Source organism: Sebastes fasciatus, chromosome 17 (assembly GCF_043250625.1).
Source record: "Sebastes fasciatus isolate fSebFas1 chromosome 17, fSebFas1.pri, whole genome shotgun sequence".
NCBI classification, from domain to species: domain Eukaryota; kingdom Metazoa; phylum Chordata; class Actinopteri; order Perciformes; family Sebastidae; genus Sebastes; species Sebastes fasciatus.
In genome coordinates this window covers 10,308,362-10,330,887 of record NC_133811.1, presented here as the reverse complement: position 1 = coordinate 10,330,887, position 22,526 = coordinate 10,308,362, and the positions used below count along the sequence as shown (strand labels likewise).

The 22,526-nt window shown below is 38.5% G+C and overlaps 2 protein-coding genes and 1 long non-coding RNA gene across 3 annotated transcripts; 1 reads left to right on the top strand and 2 right to left on the bottom strand.

Annotated features, from left to right (window-relative positions):
• The first annotated feature begins 944 nt into the window (after positions 1–944).
• eif3i (eukaryotic translation initiation factor 3, subunit I) lies at positions 945–6,807 on the top strand. Its single transcript, XM_074613234.1, has 11 exons — positions 945–1,085; positions 2,228–2,320; positions 2,426–2,513; positions 2,655–2,720; positions 2,829–2,978; positions 4,548–4,675; positions 4,956–5,066; positions 5,642–5,731; positions 5,853–5,926; positions 6,105–6,197; positions 6,294–6,807. The coding sequence occupies exons 1-11, from the start codon at positions 1,083–1,085 to the stop codon at positions 6,373–6,375; spliced, it is 978 nt and encodes a 325-aa protein (XP_074469335.1). The 5' UTR covers positions 945–1,082; the 3' UTR covers positions 6,376–6,807.
• Positions 6,808–10,349: 3,542 nt separating this feature from the next.
• hdac1 (histone deacetylase 1) lies at positions 10,350–20,604 on the bottom strand. Its single transcript, XM_074613933.1, has 12 exons — positions 20,422–20,604; positions 16,539–16,651; positions 15,840–15,957; positions 15,483–15,557; positions 14,941–15,079; positions 14,225–14,366; positions 14,039–14,131; positions 13,840–13,948; positions 13,375–13,755; positions 13,076–13,231; positions 12,939–12,984; positions 10,350–11,344 (listed from the first exon to the last, which is right to left on the bottom strand). The coding sequence occupies exons 1-12, from the start codon at positions 20,468–20,470 to the stop codon at positions 11,317–11,319; spliced, it is 1,449 nt and encodes a 482-aa protein (XP_074470034.1). The 5' UTR covers positions 20,471–20,604; the 3' UTR covers positions 10,350–11,316.
• LOC141754841 (uncharacterized) lies at positions 17,381–20,364 on the bottom strand. The gene is made up of 3 exons (XR_012590733.1): positions 20,060–20,364; positions 18,709–19,995; positions 17,381–18,671 (listed from the first exon to the last, which is right to left on the bottom strand). It is a non-coding gene; the product is annotated as an uncharacterized LOC141754841 (long non-coding RNA).
• Positions 20,605–22,526: the final 1,922 nt, after the last annotated feature.

The following is a 22,526-nucleotide window of genomic DNA, read 5'->3' as shown; positions in this document are numbered from 1 at the left end:
TTACCATTATTTAATCAATGAATATCCGCTTTAAATCCCATTAATATGCCATAAAAGTTTTTTTTATACTTTATTTTTTCCCTTTTTTCAAGGTTGTTTTCATATATGCAATTTACAGTTTGTAATTACAATAGTTTATAAACCATTTTTTAAGTAAATGAGCTTATAGAGTTAAAAACAAAAAAACAAAAAAACAAAAAACAATACAAATATATGAGTAATAATACGTTTTAAAAAAAAGTTTTTATTTTAAGGTAAATCTTATTCAGAAAGGTGTTACTTTTTTTAATTATGCTGTTTACCCATAGCATATTGTATGTTTTACCATTAATTAATCAATGAATATCCACTTTAAATCCCATTAAAACACTATAAATGTTTATTTTTTAAGGTAAAAAATAATTTAGAAAGGTGTCACTTTTTTGTTTATGCTGTTTTCCCATAGCATATTGTATGTTTTACTATTATTTAATCAATGAATATCCGCTTTAAATCCCATTAATACGCCATAAAAGTTTTTATTTTTTATTTATTTTTATTTTTTTATACTTTATTTTTTCCCTTTTTTCAAGGTTGTTTTCATATATGCAATTTACAGCTCATAATTACAATAGTTTATAAACCATTTTTTAAGTAGATGAGCTTATAGAGTTAAAAAAAACACACATAACCAAAAAACAAACAATAATACAAAAATACGAGAGTAACAATAAATTGTTTAAAAAAGTTTTAATTTTAAGGTAAATCTTATTCAGAAAGGTGTTACTTTTTTTAATTATGCTGTTTTCCCATAGCAAATTGTATGTTTTACCATTAATTAATCAATTAATATCCACTTTAAATCCCATTAAAACACCTTTAAATGTTTATTTTAAGGTCAAACTGAAGGGATTCGTTGTTATGGTGATTTGAACCGTTGGAGGGCGCTCTAACGCCATACGGGCGTTCTGCACCGGAAGTACGTCATCTTCCTCTTCCTGCCTCGACTCAGGCGCCTGAAACACGAGTGTTCGTCTCTTCTCTTCTTACTAAGCGGCGCTGTGAAGAAACTGGACCGACTGGCGACACTTAACTAACACAAAATGGTTCGTATACTTCTCGGTGACCGTCTGCTACGAGTCTTATATCACCCAGAGTAATGCTCATTGTCTTAATTAGACTGTTAACTCCTGTTTAGCCAGCTGGTATCTAGCCTGGCTAACGTTAGCTCGCACATTAGCCACTGTTAGCATACCGGTAGCTAAATGCTAGCTACTGTTAGCTGCATGATCCGTGTGTGTGATGTAGGATGAATCACTACCAGCTGGTGGAAGTGGACTAGTGTACATTATGTTATGATAAGTAAGATACACCTAGGCTAACGTTTATGGCTGGTTAGATGGCTTGTATAGTTTGTCATCAGTCCCAATATGTTTCACTATTAACACCATACCATGCGTTTCCTCAAGTTATTGTTTATTGTTTATTTGTTTTGCACAATTTAAGACTATACAACATAACAAAAAAAATATACAGAGCAGGAAGAGGCAAAAAAAAAACACTGTGCATAACTGAAGCCTCCACCTAGAGACAAGATTAATATAAAGAAATATGACTAGATAATAGTGATAACAAACAATTAGGACAATATATATATATATATATAATAATAACAATACAGTAAATATATAAAAAAAAGACAAGTGTGTGTGTTTTATTTTATCTATTTATTTGTTTTGCACAATTCAAGACTATACAACATAACAAAAAAGTAAATGAATAATATACAGTGCAAGAAGAGGCAAAACACCCACTGGGCTTATCTGAAGCCTCCACCCAGAGACAAGATTAATATAAAGAAGTAATGACTACATAGTAGTGGTAACAAACAATTAGGACAAGATATATATATAATAACAACAATAACAATACAGTAAATATATAAAAAAAGATATGTGTGTGTTCCGTGGAAGTGTGTTGTTAGTGTTTGTGAGGAGGATATTGATTTAAATATCTATAAAGACTTCTTCAAACAACATTGTGAGTGGGAAAAAATAAAAAACATAAAAACAGATACATGGACAACTTGAAAAAAGAAATTACATGACAGCAAATAAATGATCAAAAATTGACCTCTACTAGTGAGGAATTTAGGAGGATGAAGATGTAGAGGTTAGTTAACAAGCTTAATGCCTTAACTAAATCTGTAAGATGGTCCATATATGCTGATGTACACTCCTCTCCACAGAGACCCATCCTGCTCCAGGGCCATGAAAGGTCCATCACCCAAATCAAGTACAACAGAGAAGGAGACCTGCTCTTCTCTGTAGCTAAAGACACGGTGAGATGATAGCTGCAGAGGATATTTTAATGACTATCATATTATTCCACCTGCAAGTTTGTTTGGTATTAACTTTATATCCATTGTTACTGTCTCCCATTGTAGGTTACCAATGTGTGGTACTCTGTTAATGGCGAGAGGCTCGGCACCTACAATGGACACACAGGAGCCGTGTGGTGTGTCGACTGTGACTGTATCCTTTCTCAAATCCACTTGTTCATGTTGTTTTTATCTCAGACAAATGTAATGTTTGATCTTGTGTTCATGTGATGCAGTCTATGGCTGTGCTAGCTGTTGTCCTATACGTTGTGCTCCTTAACGTGTGCTCTCTCAGGGGACACTAAAAACGTATTGACGGGATCAGCAGACAACAGCTGCCGACTGTGGGACTGTCAGACCGGTACGTTAAAAACAATCTGCCGTCCAACGAATCAAGTGTGTGTGTTATGTGTTTCCCAATCATTGTTCATCCTACGTCCACTAACCCCTGTGTCTCTGTGCCACACAGGTAAACAGCTCGCCCTGTTCAACACCAACTCTGCTGTCAGAACGTGCGGCTTCGACTTCAGCGGCAACATCATCATGTTCTCCACAGACAAGCAGATGGGTTACCAGTGCTTCCTGAACTTCTTTGACCTGAGGGATCCACAGCAGATCGGTACGCACCACACAATGCACACTAGGGGTGTAACGGTGCACAAAATGAAAGCATTTAAAGCGACGCACCATTCGGCTGTTCATGAAAACAAACGATATGCTTCTCTTGTATAGATTTACCTGTTATTTTCATGCACTAATTGGGATTCATGTTGATAAATATGAGTGGACAGTGACAACCATTTTGTTTCACTTTATTTGTATTTATTTCAAACATGTAACAAATAAGTAAAAAACAAAACAAGAATAACAAATGAAATGAACAGTGAACATATAGCAAACTGTCTATAAACAAATTCTCATAAACAACATAAATAAACATTACATGTCCAAAAAGGAGTAGAAGTACTTAACACTTACATGGTCCTAACCCTTCTCCATAAGTCAAACTAATTAACTCAATATTTATGATATAAACTTTCGTCAATTGTAGCCTATATTCCTTTTTTATTTCAAATCCAATATTGGTCATGAAGTAATATTTTTCACTGGGTAAATTTGCAGTGTTACAGCAGCAAAGGGAATAGTACAATAACAAGAAGCATCAGTTAAAAAAGCAAGATAGACCAATAATAAATAATTTCACAGTAAAAAAAACCTAAATATAATAAGTAGGTAGACTGAACAATTGAATTCACACACCGCGGGTGAAGCAGCCTGTCACTGAAAGAGCTGTTTATATAGCCTGCATGAAACAAAACACTGTAAGAATGCAAGATGTTCTTTTTGTAGTCGATCTTTGGAACATTTTAGTTTCTTCACCACGGCAAACCCACGTCGTCAATAAAACCCGCCGTTGCGTCATATTTTACGACGACTAGTGTAAATGCAGTCGGGTTCTCTGAGCACTGAGGGTTGTCTTTTCCTAAGTCCTTATGAATTCTCCTTCACACCTCTTCTTGACCTCATGTTTTCCATCAAGGTAAAGGAAACGTGGTTAGGAAGACATCAGGACATCATTTTTTTGTGTGTATTCTACGTGCTGCTGCATGGAACGGACCGTGACCCCCGGAACAAATACACAAATCGTTACATCCCTAATGCGACTTATCGTGATTAACTATGGACAATTGTACAATTAATCGCAATTAAATATTTTTTCCGCAGACCTACTGTAAAGCTATGATAGCACATATTCCCCTTCTTGTTATTAGTTGCTATTAAGTAGTTACTCATGCACATCTGATTTAGAACATTAGGAGAGATAGTTAGATATTTATTGATGTAAATGAGGCATGTAAGGAGATTCCAAATCATTACAAATGTTGAATTTATCTTTAAGTAATAATTCTAATATTCCTCTCTGGGGAAATATGTTGTAGCTCTTTATCAGTATTTGACAAAGTGGTGATTTCACAAGTCATTGTATGAATAGTCATTTACAATCGGGACATAATATTTAACTGAACACTTCCTGAGCCATCTGGGGATGTTCTGTTGGCTTTCACATAGAGCTGGGCCAAAATGTATTTACCTTTTGACAGCGACACTGTCGTAGAATAAATAGATCAGCATGAATATGGCTCCTCTCAGTGGTATAATGAGTGAGTCTCTCCCTCTGTCTCTGCAGAAGACAACCAGCCCTACCTGTCCCTACCTTGCGCTGACCACAAGATTACCAGTGCTGTGTGGGGACCCCTGGGAGAGTTCGTCATTGCTGGCCATGAGAACGGAGAGTTCAACCAGTTCAGCGCCAAGGTTGGTCACACTGTCTGTCTGGGAACATTATGGGAATGTAACAAACTGTTCATGTGGGGCTTAATACTAGTAAACAAATCTGATTTTGGTTATGGAGCCCAAAACAATGAACTAGAATGGTAAATACCTTCTTAGTCCACTGGCAAATGTGTCAAAATATTTCAGTGATTAAGAATATGAAAGATATAAATGTGAGATTTCAGACAACGCTTGGCTTAAAGAGAATTTTTTTTATTCAGAGACTTTAAAATTGAATGTTGTGACTGTTATTGCTGGGCAGTCTGGAGAGATCCTGAAGAAGGCCAAGGAACACACCAAGCAGATCAATGACATCCAGACATCAGTGGACCTCACGATGTTCATCAGTGCCTCCAAGGACAACACAGCCAAGGTAAGACCCCCGTCTACTCTCCTGGCTCTTTGACACCAGCGTTGCCAGATGGGTAATATTAAACTATCCTACCTGAGGCTTACAATAATCGTATTTCGAGGCAATTATTGTACGCGAGTAGGGGTAACATGATTTAGATTCTAGATCGAAATTAGCTTCTGATTCCGAGCATCAAAATTATAAGCATAAGCTCAAAGACGACACGGCGTATCTTACCGGTAGCCTGCAGCTCAAAGACGACACGCCGTATCTTACCGGTAGCCTGCAGCTCAAAGACGACACGCCGTATCTTACCGGTAGCCTGCAGCTCAAAAACGAAACGGCGTATCTTACCGGTAGCCTGTAGCTCAAAGACGACGCGGCGTATCTTACCGGTAGTCTGCAGCTCAAAGACGACACGGCGTATCTTACCGGTAGCCTGCAGCTAGCTAGTGCAAAAATGCTAACTCATTTCCAGGTTTTAGGACTCATTCCTGCACCACTTTATTGTTAATCTGATTTTTATCGTTACTTACCTGCTGTTTGATATCATACTTTGTTATTAAGCGTTGGTTGTCTTCTGTGTTTCCTCTCAGCTGTTTGACTCCGCCTCTATGGATCACATCAAGACTTTCAAGACAGAGAGACCCGTCAACTCTGCTGCCATCTCCCCCATTATGGATCACGTAAGTGAAGACTCGCACAGTAAAACGAGTAACGGCTGTTTATCCTATGACCATGTACACACTTGTTTGCCACTTGGTGCTTCGTCAAAGGCAAATTGTATCTCACGTCACTAACTTTCAGGTGGTGATGGGAGGTGGGCAGGAGGCCATGGAGGTCACCACTACCTCCACCAGGATCGGCAAGTTTGAGGCCAGGTGAGTTAAAGTGTACCTGAGATTCATTACAGAATCAGGAAGGTCAGGAAAGAACCTCCTTCCCACATTAACATCTGATGGTAAAAGCCAATGTCACAGTTCTTGGTCCCATTTCCACTATGCTAGGGTCAGTTTTTTTGAGGTGCTAACCTGTTTTTTTTCTTTACTCCACCCTCAGGTTCTTCCATGCTGCCTATGAAGAGGAGTTTGGCAGAGTCAAAGGTCATTTCGGCCCCATCAACTGTGTAGCATTCCACCCTGATGGCAAGAGGTAAGAGACAAACATACACACTGACCTAAGATGTAAAGTAGTTATTTGTGTGTGCCACTGCTAACGTTTTTCTTGTACAATGGTTATCGTTTACAGTTACAGCAGTGGAGGAGAAGACGGATACACAAGGATTCACTACTTTGACCCACAGTACTTTGACTTTGAACTAGAGGCATAAACAGTCCGGATAAACAGACAACACCGCTTCAGCTAACATCGTACTCAGTCCAGTCAGGAAGAAGGATTAACGGACTGAAGTGCTATTTACAGTCTACTAACCACCTCGCCTCATTCCCTTCATCTGAACTCATCTATAATCAGTGTACTTCAAATAAAGGTAAAGAGGTTGACCGCATCTCAGTGACAAGAATTTTTTGGGTGTTTTGTAAAGTAATTTTCTAACATCACTTGGAAACTGTCTCGGTGGGTTCAGAAGCAAATTTTTTTTTTTGCCCTCGATCTGCAGAGCGTTTGTGACTGGACTTGAAAAACCCACTCCCCCTGATTCCCAAGTCTATTTAATCTGGTTCTACAAATTAGTAGAATTTGAGTTGATATATTTTCTGTTCTGCCATTCCACCACAAGTTTCAATAAAATTACTGAATTCAAGTTGTGTCTGTGTGATCTATGCAGCTCACAATCAATTCATTGACATAAATAAAATCCTTATGTAATATAATGCAATCTAAAACAAAAGCAAATAGAATTTCCACCAATGAGTCAAGTTGCAGTTTACATCCATGTTTGTCCAAAATGACATCACTTCATCATTTTATCCTATTAAGACATTTGTAGGAAATTGTCATAATTAGCATAAGACTTTTTTCAAGATATGACTGACTTTAAAAATAAATAAAATAATAATTCAACATACAGTGTAACGCGCGTATAATTATCACATCTGTCTGGGTCAAATTGATGACTATAAGCAGATGATTATTATAACCAAATTTTTCTTGTTGTGCACCATTTGACATGTAGTGTAAAGCGCTTTGAGTAGTCGGAAGACTAGAAAAGCGCTGTATAAATGCAAGTCCATTTACCATTTCTAATGCAGATTACCATTTAATTGATATTTGTATAATTATTACATGAATACAAAGTAATGAAACGGACCGCTTCACTATTTACTGGCTCGCTGCCTTTTCCCTCACCAAGGGTGAGGCATTGCCGTTTTTGGCCGGCCCTGCAGCGCAAGCGTGCAGGCAGAACGACGTCCCTTTGCCGGGGCTCCTCACTCGCTCAAAGGAGCGAGACAGTAACCGGTCTGTATGAACTGCCAGCGCTACGGTGCTGAAAAGTTTCACTTACAGGGCAATACGTGACCAAGCATTATCAATCCACGTCACTAGGGTGCTATCAACATATACTATGACTTTTTTTCAACATAATATACTATGACTTTTTTATAAAAAAAATGTCAACATACCATGACATTTTTTCGACATGCTATACACAACTTTTCTTGACACATTATACTATGACATTTTACCGCGATACTATACCGTTTCCCTTTTCGACATACTATACTATGACTTTTTTTCAACATTCTGTACTATGACATTTTTTCCTCACTCTATACTTTGACTTTTCTTTCTACATGCTATACTAAGGCTTATAAACTATTTCTATGACATATTATACCATAACTTTTTTTTGACATACTATACTATGATTTTTTTCAACATACTATGACTATTTTTTCGACAGAATATACTTTAAAAAAGTCATAGTATAGTATGTCGAAAATTCTACCATTCTACAATATCATTTAGCAGACGCTTTAGTCCAAAGCGACGTACATCTGCAAGTTCGTACAACACAGGCAAGGATCTAGATAGTAAGTGCCAACAGCTTCGAGTCTGATCAGACACAGGTGCCGACAGAGGCAATGCAGAGGGTGTATAGAAGTATTTTCTTTGTCATCGTCATCATCAACATTATCAGCAAAGCCATCAATGTCATCATCATCATCATGAATATCCTAATCAACATCAGCAACATCCTCAATATTATCAATATCATTGTAATCAATGTCATTAGGTGCGTAAATGTTCAAGAACAAGCTGGGTCTTAAGCATTAATTATTTATCATGAAAACCAAAGCGTAGCATGGCGAAAAAAAAGTCATAGTATAATGTAAAAAAAAAGGCATAGTATAGTATGTCAAAGAGTCATAGAATAGTTAGTTGAAAAAAAGCAATAGTATAGGATGTCAAAAAAAAAAAACATTGTCATGTGACAGGTTATTTTTTTCCCTACTGATGTGTTGTTGCAATAGTAATCCTGCTGCTACGTGCATACTATAGTATGTCGAAACAAAGTCATAATATAGTATGTCGAAAAAAGAGTAACAAAAAGTCATAGTATTGTGTCCAAAAAAGTCAGAGTAGTATGTCGAAAAAAGTCATAAAAAGTCACAGTATAAAATTTTGATAAAAGGTCATAGTATAGTATGTCGAAAAAAAGTCATTGTATAGTATGTTGAAAAAAGTCATAGTATAGTATGTCGAAAAAAGTTGTAAAAAGTCACAGTATAGTATGTCGCTATAGTCATAGTATAGTATGTCGATAAAAAGTCATAAAAAGTCACAGTATAACATGTTGATAAAAAGTCATAGCATAGTATGTCGAAAAAAAAGTCATAGTATAGTATGTTGAAAATAAGTCAGAGAATGTCAAAAAAAAAGTAATAGTAAAAAAACGTCATAGTATGTGGAAAAAATTGTCATAGTATAGTATGTCAAAACAAAGTCAGTGTAGCGTGTCATAAACAGTGTAGCATGTTGAAAAAAGTCCTAGTATAGTATGTCGAAAAATGGTCATAGTATAGCATGTAAAAAAAAAAAAAAAAGTCATAGTATACTATGTCGATAAAAGTCAGTGTCGTTTGTTGAAAAAAAGTCACAAAAAAGTTATAGTATAGTTTGTCGAAAAAAGTAATAAAAAGGTCATAGTATCGTAAGTCAGAAGAATTCATAGTATAGCTTGTCGAATAAAAATGCCATTGTATGTCGAAAAAAAGTCATAGTATAGTATGTACAAAAACGTCAGAAAAAAAGTCTAAGTATAGTATGTCAAATAAAGTCTGAAGACGTCATATTTTAGTACGGCAAAAAAAATAATTTAATATGACAATTTTTTATAAAAAAAGTTGAAAAAGTCATCATATAGAATGTCGAAAAAAAAGTAATAGTAAAAAAACTTCATAGTATGTGGAAAAAAAGAGTCATAGTATAGTATGTTAAAACAAAGTCAGTGTAGCGTGTCATAAACAGTGTAGCATGTTGAAAAAAGTCCTAGTATAGTATGTCGAAAAATGGTCATAGTATAGCATGTAAAAAAAAGAAGTCATAGTATACTATGTCGATAAAAGTCAGTGTCGTTTGTTGAAAAAAAGTCATAAAAATGTCACAGTATATGACGAAAAAAGTCAAAGGACAGTATGTTGAAAAGTCATACCATAGCATGTCAAAAAAGTCATAGTATAGTATGTCCAAAAAAGTCCCCAAAAAAGTCATAGTATAATATATCGAAAAAAGTCTTAATTTAGTATGTCGAGGATAGTCATAAAAAAGTTATAGTATAGTATGTCATAAAGAAATACCAATAAAAGTCATGGTCTAGTATGTCAAAGAAAGTCATACTATAGAAAGCCATAAAAAGTCATAGTTTAGTATACCAGAAAAGTCATACAAAAGTCATAGTATCATCTGTCATAGAGATGGCATAGTATATATGTTATAAAACTAAAATTACCGCCTCGCAGTTGTATGCCTCCGTCAACCATTGAAATTCAGTTTACATCTATGTTTGTCCAAAATGTCATCACTTTTTAATTTTATCGCTGTAGACATTTGTGTGAAATCGTAATAATCAGCCCAAAATGTGTTTTGTGTAGTCACAGTGACCAAAATCTAATCAGTTCATCCTTGAGTCCAAGTGGATGTTTGTGCCAGATGTAAAGAAATTCCCTCAAGGTGTTCCTGAGATATCACGTTCACAAAAATGGGACGGACGGACAACCTGAAAATATAATCCCTCCGAACACGGCTGCCGCCGGTGCGGAAGCATAAAATTAGAATATAAATAATTATACATGTGTTTTGGTTTTTCTATTCAGAATGTATAAATCGTGACCTCGGCAGGGAAAAAGTGGATCAGTTTTCTTTATTTTTATTACAAAGTTATGATAATGCACATTTCACAAGGATAAAACTCCAAAACAACCGCATGTAGAGCGGCCATTCAATCAGCTCACTCCACCGTTGTGTATAATGGTACAAAATATCTAAAACAGGTCACTCACTTCCAAACATAAGCCTCTTTTAGAGGTTCACACCCATTCATGCTTCAACATACAAACAATGCAGGAAGAAAAAAAACACTGACCAGATATTCATAGGGCGATGGGCTAAGGGAACTGTTCGTGATTTCAAATAAATAGAGTAGAGATCAGGGTCTGTCTGGGTAGAGGGCGCAATATGTACATGCTAAAGGCGAGATCATTCTAAACATGCATTCACTGATAAACTAACGCAGCAAGCCAAACAACAGTTTGCCAAATGCTGGTTATTCTAACAGTCTCATAAATAGATGTTTAAAAACTAACAGAAAAGCCTTTTTGCATGTGAGCACTAGACTTATAAATCATCTACATCTCTGCAGCTATTTTTACGCGAGCCCCACAAACTTGTTTAAATCTGAAAATACCATGATAGGAACAGTAATAATCTGAGTGCTTTTCTTCACATTAGAAGCAGACCTGGTTCACATAATAACTGAGAAAAGGATTTGTGTCATTTGTTGTATACTACATGGAGCTCCAGTTGGGTGGGGTTTACACTCAGGACAGAGAACAGAGCAAATTTTCAGTAAGAAATTCATGTTAAATTGATTGAATGAGCAGCTGTGGTTGTGGAACGCCCACTCAACTGGTGCTTCACTGAGGTTGGAAACAAATGTAAATAATACAGTGTAAACCAGGTTTACCCATAAGAACACATAATAAAACAGGAATAGAAAAAGGGTCCTATCGTGGCAGCAGAAGAATATAAGAGGAATATCAGTGTGGCTTGAGGGCAACAGTACAACTAACCAGTTCTCCCGTGTCAGACTTCAAGTTGTCTTCACCTCTTCTTTTGGTCTGAAACACAAACAGTTCAGAAGTTTAAGCAACGAAAATACCAGACAGTGTCAGTCTACATAACTTCTCTTCACTTCTTTGTACAACAGCTTTGAGACCATGGGTCATCCCAAGTCTCTTAAATTGCATCCATGTTCCTCTCACTTTGCGTCTTTTCCTTGCATCTTAACCCCTAGTACCGAGGATGCATTGAGAGACGCATGCAAGGAGAGGAAAGAAAGGAAATGTGTTTTTAGAGAAACGAGACGTCCTTTTCTCTGAAGAGTCACGTGAAGAAACGTCCGTTTCTGATGACGGCCTGGATTAAGTGTCTGCAAAAATGTGCACTGTACTAATAAAAGGCACACAGTTATCACTGGCAGAGCAGCAGTGTTTTCTCTCTGTAGCCTGTTACCTGTTTAACAAACACCTGTTCATGAATAACAACCTGCATTCTGTATTTACACTGTGTGCCGTGTCCTGCTTAGAGGCACAGGAACCCTTTTCTCAGGCAGAATGCTATTATTTATTCATTAATTGCATCTGCATTTATTGATATTCTAATCATTAATTAATTATTTAATAACCCAGAATATGATTATGATATCTTTTGAACATTGGAAACTAGGAAAAATTGAAGTTATGTAACTCATATCAAACCCGTCGCTCAGGAAGCCTCACATGTGACTGAATGGAAATGACGATAAATTATGTAAAAATTGTTTCTTGCTGACAAACAGACTCTCCTGCTCTCTGACTTTAATTGTATCCTTAATAAAAGTTAATGTGGGAAAAATCTGATCATGAAAATAAGTTGTTTGTGGTTCTTTTGTTGTTCAGACCTACAATTAACAGATTTTTAACTAGATGGTGAATCAGAAAACAGATAACAGATTAAACTCAAGTGTATATTATGAGTGTTTTCCCTCCGGTATGAAACTCCAGTAATGTTACAGATCAGTCCGATCAGCTGCAGCGTCCAATCAATCACTGATATTAAGGGGGCGTGTCACATGGTGAAAGACTTCAGTGAAGGCTCCACAGAGCAGAAATAAGAGCTTTGAGACAGCCTTCAAGACGGCAGACCAGATTGGATCGAGGAGTGAAGAAATATCAAATAAGAGACTTGGGATGCACCCCATGAGTGTTTCGTAGGACTTACATTGACGCTTTGTTGCCATCCTTCAATGGTAACCATCTCATCACTCTTCTTCATTTATAAATGTATAATAAGATGAGATAAGAAGGTCTAATATTAGCATTATATCCCCCGAAACACAAAAGAAAAGTGGCCAGCAAAGGTCCCACAAGGAGAATTATTTCCCATACAAGCTTTCTATTCATGCAACCTGATTCCTTGACTTAAGGACTTGAATGTGTCTTAACTTGGCAGCCAGGACGTGGCCTCTTCGTGTAAACTTTATGTTGTGAATCTAAAATGGTTTAAATCTGGTTGTAAATACATTTCAGCATTTATTTTATTCAATAGTGCATATCTATTACAGTGGTGCACATTGAGAACTAGTAGAATACGTTTTCACTATACCAGGTTTGAAACATTTTTATATTCTAAGAATGTTTAATTAATCAGATTTTTAATTTGCATCTCACTTACCCTGAGGTGTCCATCTTCTCTTCCTCCTTCTCCTCCTCTTTCACTTCTAAAAAAGGCAGAAAAACAATTATTTTATTTTGATTATCTGAATATATGTCCATCTACAAATACCAATTGGACGTGTGAATAAGTCTTACCTTTCTTTTCCTCTCCTTCCTTCTCTTCCTCCTTCTTCACTCGTTTCACCTTCTTGTGGTTGGCTGCGTTCCTGCGGCCTCCTCCCTGCCCCTCCGCCTCATCCTCAGAGTCAGAAAACTCCTCCTCACAGGCTATCCTCTTGTCGTGGGCCCGGACTGAAACACAGAACATACGCTGTTCGACAAAGGCATACTTACATACACAGACTAGAACTCGACCACAGTGTGTTGTGTCCAACTCAGGCATATTGCGTAACTATTGCCTGTGATCCCGTCTAAAATCTATGCCTGTTTCTTACTAGAGACACGTTTGTCAGAGTCCTCCTCATCGTCGTCTCCGCTGTCTTGGTGGGGAGCATCCTCGGGGATCGCCTGCATCTGGACACCAGGGGCGTGAGGCAACATACGGAGGTTTTCAAACAGACGCTGCTTGATCTTCTCCAAGTATTCGTTGGTGTTCTGGTTGGTCATGTTGGACGGGCTGATGTGCAGCTTGAAGTCGGGCCCAAAGTACTCAAAGTAATCGTTGTAGGGCAGCTCGTTGGGAATGGAGCAGTCCAAGGCGACGGCGGTTTCGTACGTCCAGCAACGGGCCACGTTGCGAATGGTGTAGCCTCCGCCACCCAGCATCAGCAGGGGCAGGTTGAAACTTTTGATGTACTCGACACATTTGGCATGGCCTGGAAGAACACACACATATTAAACTCTCCAAAATACAAAAGCACTTTTGAGTATTTTCTTGGGAGAGTGAATTGTGTTTATACCTTTGATGGTGAGGTTGAAGCAGCCTAATCTGTCTCCAGAAAGAGAATCGGCTCCACACTGGAGTACAACAGCACTTGGCTGGTACATCTCCATGACTTTAGCCATGATCTAACACACACACAAACATGCATATTAACAGATTTGCTCAGAGAGAGTGATTGTGGTGATTACATAGTACCTACATAAAAGCAGACTTACAGGTTTGAAGATAGCTTCATAGGACTCGTCATCGATACCGTCTCTAAGTGGGTAGTTTACTGCATAGTACTTGCCCTTTCCAGCTCCGATGTCCTGCACACATTGAAGGTATCATTGAATTACTGCCCACATACGCACAAGATACACAGATGATCTTAGAAGGAAAAGTAGAACAAACAGAATTACCCTTAAGTCCCCAGTGCCAGGGAAGTATTCCCCATACTTGTGGAAAGAGACAGTCATGACCCTGTCTGTGGTGTAGAAGGCCTCCTCTACCCCATCACCGTGGTGGATGTCAATGTCTATATATAACACCCTTTGGTGGTACCTAGAGAGGAGAGAGAATTCAGTTAAGGACATCTCAAAAGGCACTCAAATAATATGGCACCAAATGTATATATCAGGGTAAAAAACAGACAGCCGCTACAAGATCACTGAAGTTTAATTTGCTCTGGTAAGCACTTCCACAAGACACCTCAGTCTACTTTTTTCAGCAATGCATTAATATGGGAAAAAAACTAATTTGGGTATATAAATAGTCCGAATGCATCTAATGTCCACTCATCCAAACAACCTCCGAAAGTGGTCCAAAGTGCCTTTCGGACACCTTAATAGCAAAGTGAAAATGTTGTACGTCTATCTAAAACTAAACTAGAAGTGCACTCGGAGAGCGCAGACCTCCGCCAAGGCAGGTTTCATGTACGTCGCTGAAATGATTCAGAAAGTGACAGCACGTTTATTCTATACTCCATTCATGTCGCTACTGACAGGCAGTTACTGTTTACCGTGATGACTCCTGGTGCACCCTCGCAATATGCGCGTACATGAGCAAGTTGCAGTATTTTTTCCATCATGTTATATAGCCTCCAGAATAATATCAATGTTTGTAGACAGCAGCTTACTTGAGCAGCTCGAGGATGGCCAGGACGATGTCGTTGACGTAACAGAATCCTGAGGCTTCAGACTTCTTGGCGTGGTGGAGTCCGCCAGCCCAGTTGATAGCGATATCTGTCTGCTGCTTGTTCAACTTCAATGCCCCAGCTAGAGGACAGAATGAACAGAGTAAAAGATACAATATGAGTTTAATGTACTTTGGTGTGTTGAGCCAAATGTCTTCTCTTGTCTTAACATTTATAAATCTAAAGTGATTATTATTATGGTTTTTTTTGTAATCCATCATAGATTTTCTGAGCATCCTCTGGACAGTGCTGCATGCACATATTCTCCTCAGTGAGGTCTGCCACAGGTTGTTGAAATTATACTTGTTTAACTTAGTCCAAGACACCATATTCAAATTTAAGATGCCTTTCAAAACCACTTTTTAGGCCAGGATTAGCCAGACTAAATTGAGGCCTATACTTCAGATTTATTCCATGCACAGTCATAAATGTCCCTCTTGTTTGAGGCCAGGGGGATTATGGGAAGTGTGGTTGGAATAACTCACCGACAGATCCACCTGCTGAGAGCTGGCAAAACTCAAACAGACCATCAAACACTGGACAGTCCTCTCCGACATTGACTGTGAGAAAAAGAACAAGACAAAAAGATTTAACATATGTGGACAGTAAGAATACTTTGGAAGAAAGATAAGATATTCCTTTATCAGTCCCGCAGTGGGGAAATTTGCAGTGTACAGCAGCAAAGGGGATAGTGCAAAAAAGAAGATGCATCAGCTAACACAGTAAAAAAAAAAAAAGGAGCAAAACAAAGTCTAACAAAATATGAACCATTTAAAAAGAAGGAAGTATAAAAATAGGAGCAGTATATACAGTATTGACAATAAAAAAAAGCGAACACTCACATCTCTGCATCTGTTTGCTGTACTCAGACATGTTGTCTGGTCGGATGGACCTCAGGAACTTAATGTAGTCATCACTGTGATATTTCGTCATCTCTTCACCACTGGCTTTGTGTGGTCTCTGGAAACAGACAGAAAGATGATGAGGAAGAAAGCGAAGGCTGACACTTCACATCATTTGTCAGTAGTCATTGGGTTTGTCCGATTTTGCATACGGTGATTGATTGTCTCTAGTCACTTACATGTGTACAAGGTCATCCAAATATGCAACATTTACCAACTAATGGTCTAGAATAGCCAACCAAATATGAAAAATACCTGCATCACAGTCAGAGACTATCAACAATTACACATCTTCTTAGTCAGCAACCAACTAACTGCTAATACTTTCTGGGTTGAACTCACATTTGAATTTACTGTATGTTCCACACGTGCATTACTAATTACTGTACTTATTTGACCACTGGGCCGAATCAAACTGAAACATGTGACATACAGATGTCGACAGTCTGTAGTGAAGGTTCATGATGAATGCGTACCATTACACCCCTCATACGCAATTAAAAAATGATGCAAAATTCCCTCAATTCTAGCTGGAATCTTTAAAGCTGCAAAGGTGTAATATTCTCTTGAGAAAGCATGATGACACATACAGTGTATGGATCTGAGTGTTGGGAGTTTGTGTAGAGGGTTATAACTCACATATATCTCCATTTTCCTGTACAGTCCATAGTTGAGAAGGAGGTTGTGTGTCATGCGAATCCTGTGGGGTTTCATGGGATGGCCCTGTCCGTAGTAGTAGTTCCCCACATCACCTTGGAAAAACAAAATTATCCATAGTTTAGTTTAACATTACAAAATTTGCTTGAAAACCTATTGTCAGGATGCATTTTGCTCTCCTTTGTGACGACAACTTCATGCCAAACTCCATTTAAAAATGTGCCGTTTATCTGCAAATGTTGTATACCTTTAAGTAGGGCTAAAGACAGTTTGACAATTTTGTGAAACAGGATGAACCAGTCAATCCAATCCACCAAGCCATTTTAGTTGCAATGTTTCGCCTGTTATTCACACAATCTTAAACTGCACATTAAACTGTGGACACAATTATGTGGACATTATTATCTGTCCTTTGTCCAGGCCCCCTCCCTAGAAACTGTACAACACCTTTCTAGGGAGGGGGTTGGGGGGACGACAAAAGAGGAAGGTCTGCAGGACAGATAATGCACACAGTGCACTTTCATAGACTAAGCTACTGGAGTTATCCTGCACTATACTCATTTAACAGCCTCTTCTGCACTATATTCACTTTTTAATAGTCCTGTATCACAGCTGTTACCCTGCACTATATTCAGTTTTAACAGTTTTCTTCATCTCCTTGTACTTTTTATATCTGGTATATTTTTTTGTACTTTGACCTAACTTTTTTACTGCCTTTTTACTAACATGTTTTTGCACTACGAAACTGTGATGCTGGAAACTTGAATTTCCCTCGGGATCAATAAAGTTACTATCTATCTATCTATCTATCTATCTATCTATCTACCTACCTATCTATCTATCTATCTACCTACCTACCTACCTATCTATCTAACATGACCTGATGTTAAAATCTCATAAATAAAAATTGGAGATGGTTAATGTGCTTGACTGTAGCTTGAATTATTCATTCATCTGCTACTTGACCTATATGCTTGCTAGCATAGGACATCTCGTCTCCTCGTGTCCTCTTCTCCTTGTGTCCTTGTCTCCTCTCTCTCCACCTTTCCTTTTGTCTCCTTCACTTAACTCTTATACTCTCGTCTCCTTGTGTCCTTGTCTCCTCGTCTCCTCCCTCTCCACCTTTTCTTTTGTCTCCTTCACTTAACTCCTATACTCTCGTCTCCTCTCTTTCCTTTTGTCTCCTTCGCTTAACTCCTCATTTCTACTCTCGTCCCCTTCCCTTTCCTAGCCTCTCCACTGGTGTCCTTGTGTACTTCACCTCTTTACTCATTTCCTTGCCTCTTGTCCTCTCTCCTTTCTTTTATTCTGCTACCTCTCCTTGTCACCTTTCTCGTCTCCTTTCCTTTTGTTGTCCTCTTCTCCTCACTTGTCTCTATTTTGTTTACTTCCTCTTTTCTTACCTCCTCCCTCCTTCTCTACCAGCGTCTCCTTTCCTAGCCTCTCCACCTGTGTCCTTGTGTATCTTATCTTCAACTTAACTTCACCTCTTTACTTGATTCCTTGCCTCTGCTACCTCTCCTTGTCTTACTTTTGACATCACCTTTTGTATGTAGCATTTTATTTGTGTTTATGCATAAAAGAAACGGCAAATGCAATATATAACTCTAACGGCACTTATTGGCACAGCCAAAATTTGCTTGAAAACCTATTGTCAGGATGCATTTTGCTCTCCTTTGTGGCGACAACTTCATGCCAAACTCCATTTAAAAATGTGCCGTTTATCTGCAAATGTTGTATATACCTTTAAGTAGGGCTAAAGACAGTTTGACAATTTGGTGAAACAGGATGAACCAGTCAATCCAATCCACCAAGCCGTTTTAGTTTCAATGTTGCTCCTGTTATTCATACAATCTTAAACTGCACATTAAACTGCGGACACTAACCTGACCTGATGTTAAAATCTCACAAATAAAAATATTGGAGATAGTTAATGTGCTTGACTGTAGCTTGAATTATTCATTCATATGCTACCTGACCTATATGTTTGCTAGCATAGGACATCTCGTCTTCTTTTCTACTTGTGTCCTTGTCTACTCGTCTCCTCTCTCTCCACCTTTCCTTTTGTCTCCTTCATTTAACTCCTATACTCTCATCTCCTTGTCTACTTGTGTCCTTGTCTACTTGTCTCGTTTCCTCGTCTCCTCTCCACTTTTTCCTTTTGTCTCCTTCACTTAACTCCTATACTCTCGTCTCCTCTCTTTCCTTTTGTCTCCTTTGCTTAACTCCTTATTTCTACTCTCGTCTCCTTTCCTTTCCTCCTTTCCTAGCCTCTCCACTTGTGTCCTTGTGTGTCTTGTCTTCAACTTAACTTCACCCCTTTACCCGTTTCCTTGCCTCTGCTACCTCTCCTTGTCTCCTCTCCTTGTCATATGCTACTTGACCTATATGTTTGCTAGCATAGGACATCTCATCTCGTCTCCATGTGTCCTCGTCTACTTGTGTCCTTGTCTACTTGTCTCCTCTCTCTCCACCTTTCCTTTTGTCTCCTTCACTTAACTCCTATACTCATCTCCTTGTCTACTTGTGTCCTTGTCTACTTGTCGCCTTGTTTCCTTGTCTCCTCTCTCTCCACTTTTTCTTTTGTCTCCTTCACTCAACTCCTATACTCATCTCCTTGTCTACTCGTCTCCTCTCTCTCTCCACCTTTCCTTTCGTCTCCTTCACTTAACTCCTATACTCTCATCTCCTTGTCTACTTGTTTCCTCGTCTCCTCTCTCTCCACTTTTTCTTTTGTCTCCTTCACTTAACTCCTATACTCTCGTCTCATCCCTTTCCTTTTGTCTCCTTTGCTTAACTCCTTATTTCTACTCTTGTTTCCTTTCCTTTCCTCGCCTCTCCACTTGTGTGTCTTGTCTTCAACTTAACTTCACCTCTTTACCTGTTTCCTTGCCTCTGCTACCTCTCCTTGTCTCCTCTCCTTGTCATATGCTACTTGACCTATATGTTTGCTAGCATAGGACGTCTCATCTTCTTGTGTCCTTGTCTCCTCTCTCTCCACCTTTCCTTTTGTCTCCTTCACTTAACTCCTATACTCTCATCTCCTCGCCTACTTGTGTCCTTGTCTACTTGTCTCCTCTCTCTCCACCTTTCCTTTTGTCTCCTTCACTTAACTCCTATACTCTTATCTCGTCTACTTGTGTCCTTGTCTACTTGTCTCCTTGTTTACTCGTCTCCTCTCTCTCCACTTTTTCTTTTGTCTCCTTCATATGTTTGCTAGCATAGGACATAGGAGTCAATGACCAGACATGTCATTAGATATTAAGATTTGTTTTCACATACAATGATAAGAAGATGATTAGAAAGCATGACAGTAACCACAGTTAACACAAGCATTTAAGCAGCTAAACCATCCTTCTTTCACTTTCTACACTCAACATTACATACAGTATGTAGCTGTAACTTGTCACTGAATAATCAAACTAACAACCCAATGCACCTGGTCCCCACACACTGAACAACCCAATGCACCTGGTCCCCACACACTGAACAACCCAATGCACCTGGTCCCCACACACTGAGCAGATGAGCTCCAGATAACGTTACATCATGTCTCCTAGGTTACCAGGATGAACAAGCTACAAGTCACTATCTGATAAAAGGTTTAAGACATTAAGGAAAGTGTTTCTGGTTGTTGAATAACTTGACCGGATGAGACAATGCGTGCAGCTTCAAGCTAAGCTAAGCTAAGCATACCATGTAGCTATGCTAGGCTAGTTAGCCAATCAAGCTATGCTACACCGGCTAGCTGGCTAGCACGCTCTGCTCTGCTCACTTCCTAGATAACAACATGTTCATTTTATAAACATACATTACTATACACTATACTATTAGAGAGACTGAAGTGCACAAGTTGGATATTTACCGTCATAGTAATAGCAAACTTTTTTCTTTGTTCCTTGAGACAGCGCCATTTTACACCAATTTACCCCTCTGTGTGTGTTTGGTGCCCGCCGGTTCCTCTCTGCTCGGTGCACCGGAGAGCAGCGTGAAGCTCTCCTCAGCCAATCACCGAGACAGAGACCCGCCCGGCTGGAAGGCGCCGGGATACAAATCAAGCACCTCCCGAAGTTGCAGCTACAACCAGACAGTGTCTAGACTAGTCTGGTGTAGAGAGCACACAGAAACAACAGTTGTGTCTTTAATTTAATCAGTGATGTAGAGGCAATCCAGTTTATAATGTCCAGCAATTGATAAACAATTAATCAGTTAATGACATACATGAGCATCTGTCTTGCTGCCCCCCTCTGCAGGGAGATCATAAGTCACTGGGGTTCAGTGTGATGCCATTTGATTGTGCTAAATGAGGACACAAATATGAATGTGAATTAGCATAATAATGTTGGACATTTTTTTTGCATTTCATATTTCTGGAATACATTGTGATATGAATACATTAAATACAAACCCTGTACCACTCCGAAATCCCCAGGATGTGTCCTAAATCAAACCAAAAAAAAAGAAAATGCAGATATCATACTCGTAAAAAAAAATCACAGTGTCTAGAATGGTATATAGAGCACACAGCACTATAGTTTTGTCTTTAATTCAGTGATGTAGAGGCAAACCAACTTATAATGTCCAGTAATTGATACACAATTAATCAGTTAATGTGCATACATGAGCATCTGTCTTGCTGCCCCCCTCTGCAGGGAGATCATAAGTCACTGGGGTTCAGTGTGATACCATTTGATTGTGCTAAATGAGGACACAAATATGAATGTGAATTAGCCTAATGTGGGATATTAGCAATAACCTCAATCAACTGTCCTCCCTCCATGACTGCTTAACAGCAACCAAAGACTAGATGTCTCGCAACTTTCTCCACTTAAACCCGGGTAAAACAGACATTCTTTTAATAGACAATTTTGCTACAGCAGTTCATCAGTTTATTGGAGCACTTCAATCCAATATCAGTCCTACAGCTAAGAATCTTGGTATCATCTTTGACTGGAATATGACTTTTAACCATCATGTCATTAAACTTGTCCAGACCTGCTTTCTCCAGCTAAGAAACATTGTAAAAATCAGATGGATCTTGAACTATTAATTCACACTTTCATATTCTCCCGTCTAGACTATTGTAATTCCCTCTACAACTGCCTCAGTCAATCTGCTTTAAATCGCCTTCAGGCGGTTAAAAATGCAGCGGCAAGATTATTAACCAGAACTAGCTGTCGGTCTAGCTGTCGGTCTGTTCTGGCATCCCTCCATTGGCTCCCTGTAAAATTCAGAATCAACTTTAAGATCTTGCTTATTACATTCCTGTCTATTCATTGATGGTTTAATTATGTAGTTTTATTCATATATAAATGTATCTAAGCTTGGATCTTGGCGTCTGAAATCTCCAATATGCCTAACTACTAGGGCTGTCAATCGATTCAAATTTTTAATCACGGTTAATCGCATGATTGTCCATAGTTAATAGCGATTAATAGCAAATTAATCACACTTTTTTTGTATCTAAGGCAGATCTGTCAAGTATTTAATACTTTTATCAACATGGGAGTGGGCATACTGTAAATGCTTGCTTTATGGAAATGTATGTATATATTTATTATTGGAAATCAATTAACAACACAAAACCATGACAAATATTGTCCAGAAACCCTCACAGGTACTGCATTTAGCATAAAAAAGATGCTCAAATCATAACATGTCAAACTGAAGCCCAACAGGCAACAACAGCTGTCAGTGTGTCAGTGTGCTGACTTGACTATGACTTGCCCCAAACTGCATGTGATTATCATAAAGTGGGCATGTCTGTAAAGGGGAGACTCGTGGGTACCCATAGAACCCATTTTCATTCACATATCTTAAGGTCAGAGGTCAAGGGACTTCTTTGAATATGACCATGCCAGTTTTTCCAAAATTTAGCAAAAGTTTGGAGCGTTATTTCCCCTACAAGCTAGTATGACATGGTTGGTACTAATGGATTCCTTAGATTTTTTAGTTTCATATGACGGCGGT